The sequence below is a fragment of the Octopus bimaculoides genome, chromosome 5 (genome assembly GCF_001194135.2).
Source record: "Octopus bimaculoides isolate UCB-OBI-ISO-001 chromosome 5, ASM119413v2, whole genome shotgun sequence".
NCBI lineage: Eukaryota > Metazoa > Mollusca > Cephalopoda > Octopoda > Octopodidae > Octopus > Octopus bimaculoides.
In genome coordinates, this window is record NC_068985.1 from 19,700,113 (window position 1) to 19,709,900 (window position 9,788).

Sequence of the window (9,788 nt, forward strand, 5' to 3'; positions counted from 1 at the left end):
GTAAGCCTAGTACTTAGTTTATCGGTCTCTTTTTGCTGAACCGCTAAGTTACGGGGACGTAAACACACCAGCATCGGTTGTCAAGCGATGGTGGGGGGACAAACACACATACATATATATATATATATACATATATACGACGGGCTTCTTTCAGTTTTCTGTCTACCAAATCCACTCACAAGGCTTTGGTCGGACCGAGGCTATAGTAGAAGACACTTGCCCAAGGTGCCACGCAGTGGGACTGAACCTGGAACCATGTGGTTGGTAAGCAAGCTACTTACCACACAGCCACTCCTGAGTACTATATATATATCAACACTGAAAGGAAGACAGGCAGAAGTGACTCAACCAGAATTTGAACTCAAAGTACAGAAAGAAGGAAAGAATACTACAAGGCATTCTAACTGCTCTAACAAAAGAGACATGATTACCATTTAATTGAAATGTAGAACACCAGCCATAGACAGAACCTTCAAAAAACTAAGATTACTAAGATATCTCCCAACTGCTTTGGAATAAGCACCACCACAATGCAAAAGGCAGTAAACTGCACATTGGTTATTTTAATCATGGATCAATACCAATGCACTAATAATCCTATACACAAAGTGAAGCGACCAACTGTTGTAGTTTCTGTTCACTATGCTACTTGGGTTTTGGTGTACCAAAACTAAGATCTTGATCCTGTATAAATTTCTGATATAATTTGCATCTACTCCTGTAGGTATGTGTAAATGTATATGGTTAGTATATTTGTATATAACCCAGTTGTAATGTATAAATATCAAATATCAATTTCTTTATATAGCACAGTTTTGATCAACAGACCTTTGGGGTTGGGCCTAGTACACGTCTACTGTTCTATTCTGCTCAATGAGTGATTAAACAAATGTATAATGCATTATTTCTTATACTGTTTGTTCTGGGTTACATTACTTCTGTCACATCATCCATCATATGTTATATATTTCTATGCATTGGACTGTTGCAAATGTATGAAATGTAGTAACTATACAATACATGCTGCAGCATTGGTGTGTTAATTTACTTACCAAAAGATATTTTACTCTACTGATACTCAAAGAGTCACATTTGATAAATAACATGCATAGATATATGCATTGCAAATTTTTCATTTGTCATTTTCTGATCAACTAGACACAAATCAATTCTATAAATGTTTCCCAATGCAGCATAGCGATTGAGCTTGCTAGTATTATGCTATTTCAGTTGTTTAACAACTTGGTCATAATATGTATAACAAAACTTAAACTTTTAAGAAACAAATATTACTAGCTAACAAATATTGGATAATTCTCAACCACAAGCTTAAGAATTCAGTGTTTTAAAATAATTTGAAGAATAAATATACAAAAACTATTACCTGAGCATTAATAATAAGCAAAAAATACAAATGTAATAAAATAAAAAAATTTATTTTTAGAAATGAATTGAAGCTAGAATAGAAAATAATTGCTATGATTTAGAAAAATTTTTTTGCATAATTTCCCTGTAAAAAGTAAAGATCTCATCTGAAGCTGCTCTGCAGGCTACCAAAGCTGAGTTGAATTTTGTTTTATCAAATAATCCAGATGTATGTATAGCAAGAATGCTTTTAGAGACACTGTCAAATACAAACATCATTGATATTGGTGCAGAGCTTTCTTCTTTTATTGTTGGGTCCAAAATAAGTTGGTCATTCTCTGTGAAGACACAAGATACAGCTGCCATCATGAAGTTCATATTAATACTCGCATCTAATAATGAGAGACAAACAACATTTATTGCACAAGCTAATAGGGACCCTGAATTCTGAAGTTCTTGAATAGTTATACTAATAGAAGAACGTGGATGTAAACAGGCCAAGATTGCTGTCTCACAGGTGCTGCATATTAAATTCTCCTTTAATTTTTCTGCACAATTAGCCATACCTGATTTAGGTTTATATACAATTTCTACTGTAGCTTGGTTGATTTGTTCTTTAACAATTTTCACTTCAGCTGGGCCATATACTGAGGCCATCATTGAAGTATCACCACAACTAAGACTGGCTGAACCATCTGGTCTTGACAAAAGACTCAGTTCACAAGACATCTTCCGTAACTGCTGTTTTTTTATTTCTCCATTCATTATGAAATCCTAGAAAAATAAAAAGTGAATTGATATTAAACTATATAAAGATATTTTAGTAACAAAATAACTGAAGTAGTTAAATTTTTAAACAGCAAACTCAATTAATGTAGGGAATTGCACAAGTAGTTTTGTGGTTAAGAAGCTCACTTTGCAACCACATAGTTTTGGGTTCAGTTACACTGCACAGCCAGGGTTAGGTAGATGACACTGGGCAGGTGCCTTCTAGTATAACCTTGGGCCAACCAATGTCTTGTGAGTAAAGTTAGCAGATGGAAACTGTGGAATTTTGCATATTTATATCTATATATGTGTGTGTCTGCCCAACTGCTTGATAACTGACGTTGGTTGCTTTATGTCCCAGATAATTCTATCAGTCTCTTTTGCCAAAACCATTGAGTTACAGGGACATAAAGCAACCAACACCAGTTGCCAAGTGGTTGGACAAACACACACATACATATATAGATATATACAACAGGGTTCTACACAGTTTCTGTCTGCTGAATTCACTCACGGGGCATAAAAATAAATACTTGGGTCATTCTGTTCAACTAAAACTCTTCAAGGCAGTGCCCCAGTATGGCCACAGTCTAATGCAGAAATAAGCAAAATCTTGAGGAAAATTAATATAAAAATGCAGACTAGTAAATTTATGTTTCCACACAAATTTATCTTTCATATATTTTTCATCTACACGACACGAATATCACATCTTGTCCTTCCTGTTCCCTTGGAAACAAAACCAACAAAGTGCAAATGGAACATAACCCTGATTCAATTGGCTAATCTAGTGCAAACTTTTATATGTAAAAAAATATCAAGATATCAACTGTTATTTTCTCCTGTTTTAAGTGGACCTGCTGTTACTTCAGAAGCACAAGGACATTACAATTTCTCAGAGAACCTGTACCAATGACCAAATTAAAATGCTATATCTTGCAGTCATTAACTATGACACAGGGTATGTAAATACTCATTGTAATTGTATAAAAGGCTCAGTAGAAGCATCATTTAAATGTGGCATAGAAAATGCATTCAGCAGTAATTTTAAATGAATATGAGTATACTTGGGTGGGATTAAGCCAGTATTGGCTCAGGTTGGGCACCATAGCCCATTCTTCGGCCAAGGACAGTTTGAATGTTATGAGGAATTTCTCTTCCCTTTATGAGTCTGGGTATAATGCTAAAAAGAGCAGGGCCAGGTGAGGTGAAATAATTCTGTCTTAGTGTTTTAAGGCGCATGCTTCTTTTAAATGAGGAAAAAAAAAAAACACTTACCAAAAGGAAATCTTTAGAGAGGAGAAAGAGTATCATGTAGAAAGATGAATGATTTTCAGCAATGATATATATACACTTTTATAAGATAGTTCATATACAATGTAAGATAGAATATTTTGTACTGTATACTAACAGTTAAGATTGTACAAAACTTATAAAGAAAGAAACATTTCAAAGATTTATTTGATTGTGACAGCATAGCCGATGGAAAGACCATTTCAAAGACTTATTTGATTGCGCCTGCAGAGCCGACAAAAGACACTTGAACATCACAAAAAAGCTAAAAACAAACGACTTAAGTTGCACAACTCAATAGTTTAGAAACCAAAAGAAAAGAAAAAAAGCAATCCATTCTCTTAAAGACAAAAAGGAAACTGGGCTTCAAGGGTTTCTGGCCGAGATGTACATAGCTGACACACAAGAAAACTTTATTCTGTGTCTCTGCTAAGCTGGGATGTGATGGGAGGTACAAGGTGACCTCCGTGAAGCAACCATTATTTCAATCTTCAACAAGGGAGACAATTCAGAAAAAACTAGCAACTAAAGGTATTGTGTGTAGCCGTGTTTGAGTGCGTGTGCATGTGTAGGTTTATAAAATTATATTTCTGTATTTATAGTGCTTTCCTTGTATATGTTAGTTTACAAAATGTGTGTGTTTGTACTTTGTGGGTGCTGGAAAATTTTAACTCAACTGACTCACTCACCACAATTTCAATCTAGTTTTCAACCAGTTATCAAGGTATGCATGTGAACTTATTCACAATTTATATTCAAGTAGTTCTTGCTTTTTGAGCTTCTGATTATGAGTTTACATCTTCACAAGATGTGACAAAAATTTTTTTTTATTATTTTCATAATTAAAAGAAAAAAATCATTATTAACTCAATGTGTATTGCCCCCAAACAATGTCCAAGCAGATAAATGTGCTTGACAGTCAAACCAAAGGTCAAATTATTTGCTAAGAGTCAGTAGCCTTAGCCACCCTTGCTAGACACCAGTGTTTTTGATTCAATTCAAAGTGTTATTCTGTTACCAGCAAGTGAATGTTAACAAGGCACCAGAACTGCATGAGGAGCAGTATGCCCAACAGAAACAGGGGCCTATATCTGTTGTAAATTTAGTCTTCAACAGGGATTGTACTGCTGATAGGCAGAAATACAATTTACCAACAGTTAATGAAATAGCCATGGTCTTCAGCAATACTGACGGTGAGCCACCATTCAACAGACATTTCAAGGTTTACCCAAGAAACAATGAGGTCCCTGTGATCAGTCTGAACATTCTTAGCCCCAACGACGCATGTATTGTTGTTCTTTCCATATGGAGAGCCAGGCTGGCAACCACATATAATGGGTAATAAAAATAGAACAAACTCAAGGCAAAATGTTACAATGCTCCAACATAATGTATCTCTTACAGCAGTTACAGATGGTGAATTCAACCCAGTTATCCATGGAGGCAAGCCCTTCCAGCAATGGGCAGTAGACTCTTACCTGCAAGTCAAAGGTAACAACGTAAATTTTGTGAAGAACCATCAACACAGGTTAAAAGTAGAACAATGCCGTAATCTTGCTGATCATTTACGGAATGTGAGTACATGGGCTATGCTACAGAGATTTGCATCTTCCAGTCCCAGCTGCAGCAACCTTTCATGAACTGTTGAAAATAACAATGTTGAAGGAGTTGATATTGAGAGGCATATTGCATCCTTCACTGAGGCTCAGCACCAGGTCTATGAACACATTATTGCAGCCATCAATGATGATGAAAGACAGAGTAGATTCTTTTTCCTCGATGGCCCTGCAGATATGGGAAAGACCTACCTGTACAACACATTGACAGCTTCTCTAAGAAGGTAAAACAAGTGTGTCCTTTCCTATACTACTACAGGCATAGCTGCTGATTCGCTCATTGATGGAAGGACAGTTCACAGTGGACTCAAGCTACCCACCCCATTGCATGACAGTTCTACCTCTCACATGAGAATCCCTCCAGAGTCATCTGAGAAATTAAAGCAGGCTCACCTTTTAATTATTGATGAAGCATCAATGTTATCATGCCATGCTCTGAGAACCATTGATCAGCTGCTGAGGCAAACAATGAATTCACTCAGACCATTCGGTAGAAAAGTGCTGCTACTTGGCGGAGACTTCAGACAAACTGCACCTGTCATCCCACAAGGATCCAATGCAGCAGTAACTGAGTCATCAATTAAGCAATCTCGTCTCTGACATTTCGTAACAAAACTCAGTTTGACAGAAAATATGCAAATGGCTGGACAGGATGACTTCAACAGGTGGCTCTTAGAGGTTGGAAATGGAACCCTTTCCAACAATGAAGGACTGGAAGAAAACCTCATAGAAATTCTCCAAAACATGGTATCTACAAATAACATTGTTAGAGAAGTTTTTGGGGAAGAATTACTACTAGACAATGATGAGGCAATTGAAAGAGTGTCACCGATAAGCATGTTGACACCTAAAAACAAAGATTGTCTTCATATAAACACTGACATAATGTCATTATTGCCTGGTGAGGCAACAATCTGCAGAAGTGTTGACACCATTGTTGAAGAAAATAACGAAGCTGCTCCAGTGGAATTTTAAAATTCCCTGACGCTTTCTGGGATGCCACTTCATACACTGGCCTTGAAGAGGCATTCAATAGTCATGTTGCTTAATGGGACTCTGATCTTAGTGTTGTCCAACAAGGATTTTTACATTCATGGAAAAATACTCAGTATTCAGCATTGGAAAACTTTGTTGCATTGAGTAGAAGTAGAAGCAGTAATGATATTAAGATGTTGGTAAAGAACCATCCAAAACAAGGCAAACTCATTGGTTGTAGGGTTTTCACTAGAAACGTGGTGTTGAAACAGTTATTAAGATAAAGGTTGTAATCTTTTCATTTTATTTTTCGTATAATTTTCATGCTGTCATTTCTGATGGCACAGGTACACTAGTTATTCTTATTGTATGGGGAGATTTCATAGTTGACTGATTTAAGTAGGAGCAATAGGCAAAGTCAGCTTTGATCAATGCATTGTGTTTCAGATTCATCACCCTCATTTTTCCCTTTTAACATCCACTTCCTCATTCTTGCATGGCTCAGATGGAATTTCTTGAGGTGCATTTTCTACAGCTGGATGCCCTTCATGTCACCAACCCTCACTTGTTTCTAAGTAAGTTTATATTTTCCCATGACCAGGCGTTTTCACAGAATATTGGAAATAACATCACTTGCATGATGGTGACACTTGTTACAACCATCATGCAATGTCAAGGCAAGGAGACAGTAACATACATATATACAATGGGCTTCTTTCAGTTTTCATCTACCAATTCCACTCAAAAGGTGTTGGTTGACCTGGGACTATAGAAGAAAATACTTGCCTAAATTGCTACACAGTAGGACTGAACATGGAACCATATGATTGGGAAGCTAAATTCTTACCATTCACACATTGGCACACAACTTATGGGAGAAGAGGATTGGTATTTAATTTAAACAAAGATGATGGACATAATGACACCCTGTATACAATTAAGAAAGTGAGGCTTCAATATACGGTGGTATGGTACTAAAATTTATTCAGAACTGAATCTCATTATTTACTGTTTAATAGTTTCTTGTGTCCAACAATCCTTACGCACCAAATCATAGTAGAGATACTTTTGATCATGGAGTTCTTGCAAAACCAAGGCTGACTTAATTCTTTAGTATTTAAACCAGTGATAGCTGGCCCCAAATATTTTACCATCTGTATGTTTAAACTGGTCTCTCGCACCTACACTACAATGTCATTCTAAAGGCACACGTCTGGTTTTGAGGTAAGAAGCTTGCTTCCCAATCACACAGTTCCAGATTCAGTCTCACTGTGTGGCACTTTTGGCATGTGTCTTCTACTATAGCCTTGGGCCAACCAAAGCCCTGCATGCAAGTAGATTTGGTAGCAAGAACTGAAAGAAGCCTGCTGGATATATATATGTAAAAATTAAATAAGGTATTTTTTAAGTTTTTACTTGCTAGCCACTTTATTATTATTATATAAAATTTTATACTGGCTCACATTATGTTCATTTTTGAATGTCACGGGGACATTCAAATGAAAGAAAACACATGGTTTAATGTGATGAATATTTCAAAAATGGATGATTTGCAGTAAGTCTGGCTGATGAGCTTTAAGTATATTCATACATCATCGTTTAACGTCCGCTTTCCATGCTAGCATGGGTTGGACAATTTGACTGAGGACTGGTGGACCAGGAGGCGACACCAGGCTCCAATCTGATTTGGCAGAGTTTCTACAGCTGGATGCCCTTCCTAACACCAACCACTCTGAGAGTGTAGTGGATGCTTTTACTTGCCACCGGCACTGGCAACAGCCACGCTCGAAATGGTGTATTTTACGTGCCACCTGCACAGGAGCCAGTTCATCGGCACTGGCAACGATCTCGCTCGAATGTCTTACTGGCAATGGCCACACTCGAAATGGTGTATTTTACGTGTCACCTGCACAGGGGCCAGTGATCCTGGAATATCTGTATTCCTTGCTTCTGTAGTTCATACAAGGTAAGCCTATTTCTGTTATATTTGTTGCATTCGCTCTGTGTATTTTAATATTGAGAAGTTTGTGATTTTGGAGCATTAGCTCTATTTATAGCAAGTGGTATTCTGATACCCTACTAAATTTCTGTATATATATAAATATATTTTGGTTCCCTCCCCCACCACATGACAACCAGTGTTGGTGTGTTTACATGCTTTAAAAAAATGTACCGGGGTCAATTCATTTCACTAAAAATTCAAGGTGGTTCTCCAGCATGACTGCAGTCTAATGACTGAAACAAAAGATAAATCACGTCATTGAAGTGTCAAAGGTTTGAGATAATGCATGAATAATTCAAAACAATGTGAATATATAAACATTACATTTGACAGAGTAATCTGTATGCTAAAGGGTTAAGAGTTAATCAAAGCAACAACAGATGTGATAAAAGTTCTCTTTGAGAAAAGATTCATCTGTATTTGGAACAGACTAAGTAGAGGGAGATTTCTCTTTGGCTGAGATGAACATGTCAATCTGATCCAGCAAACTAATGATCAAAGACATTGCACTCATGGCCACCACATCTACTTTCCAGGTAGTCATATTACACTGAAATATGTTCATTTTTGTTTTGTTCCCTCACCCACCAATATTTGTATGGATTTTAATAACAAAATCCATATATTGACTAAAAATGTAGTTGATAGTTCTAACGCACTGGGTGACATAAACACATACAGATATAGTTATCATCATCATCGTTTAACGTCCGCCTTCCATGCTGGCATGGGTGGGTGTATATATATATATATATATTGATGGCAAGTGTTCTCTACTATAGCCCTGAGACAACCAATGCCCTGTGAGTGATTCGGTGGATAGAAACTGTGTGGAAGCGCGTCATATGTATGTATATGTGTTGGTCCCCTGTAACTTAGCAGTTTGACACACACACTTCACTGAACCTAACACTTTTGCATCCCGTAGTCGGTCCATTATCGATTTTTATTGAAATCCAGTTAGCCTATAATTGAATTGGACGTTAGTTCAACACGTATACAAAGTTTATTGAAGATTGGTTCGCTGGTTTGGGCAACATGGTAACAGACAGACAGAAATTACCATTTATATACAAAAATACTAGTCGTCAGTTTAATTCCAGGTCAAAGGAATTCCACCCATAATTATCCCATGTTCTATTTTTCAGGCAATAGTGTATACTTCAGGCTACATTATTCAATGTTCTAAACAAAAAAGGACAGTAGAAGATAACATGAAGGAGATTTTTGAGTGGTTCTACGTTTCATTCTAGTGGTGTATAGGGTTATATATATATATAATGCAAGAGAGTTAGGGGTTGAGGATTCAACCCACTAAGGGATAGTATCTATCCAATATACTGCTGGGAGGGTACCCAATTATTGTTACACTAGTGTTATACCAAGTGTAATAAGTGGGTGCGGGTAAAACATCAGCTAATATATATATACATACATACATATAATCATAAATATATAGGGATTGACAGTAACCTGCTTCTCCAACATACTGAGAATTCAGAAATAGCAGCCAAAGAACTACTGATTCCAAAACTACAAATTATTATTCTAAATTGATAGCGATATTTTTGATACACACAGAACAAAAAACAGTAGAGAAGAGTAAAAAAAACCACCTGCCTTTAGTTAATTTAGTACGATCGTTTCACAGTTAAGAGTAAAGAATACTCTATTCTGATCTTCAGCTAAATATTCTAATAGTTAATTTAGTACGATCGTTTCACAGTTAAGAGTAAAGAATACTCTATTCTGATCTTCAGCTAAATATT

General features: G+C 36.5%; 1 protein-coding gene across 3 annotated transcripts in view; it reads right to left on the bottom strand.

The window, feature by feature from the left end:
- Positions 1-1,417: 1,417 nt before the first annotated feature.
- Positions 1,418-9,788, bottom strand: part of LOC106880623 (exosome complex component RRP46) — a 13,021-nt gene continuing 4,650 nt past the window's right edge. For all 3 annotated transcript variants that reach the window (XM_014930649.2, XM_052968180.1, XM_014930650.2), the window contains exon 2: positions 1,418-2,139. In XM_014930649.2, coding sequence (XP_014786135.1) covers positions 1,477-2,130 — 654 coding nt within the window. In that variant the 5' untranslated portion in view covers positions 2,131-2,139 and the 3' untranslated portion in view covers positions 1,418-1,476. The remainder of the gene's footprint in view (positions 2,140-9,788) is intronic.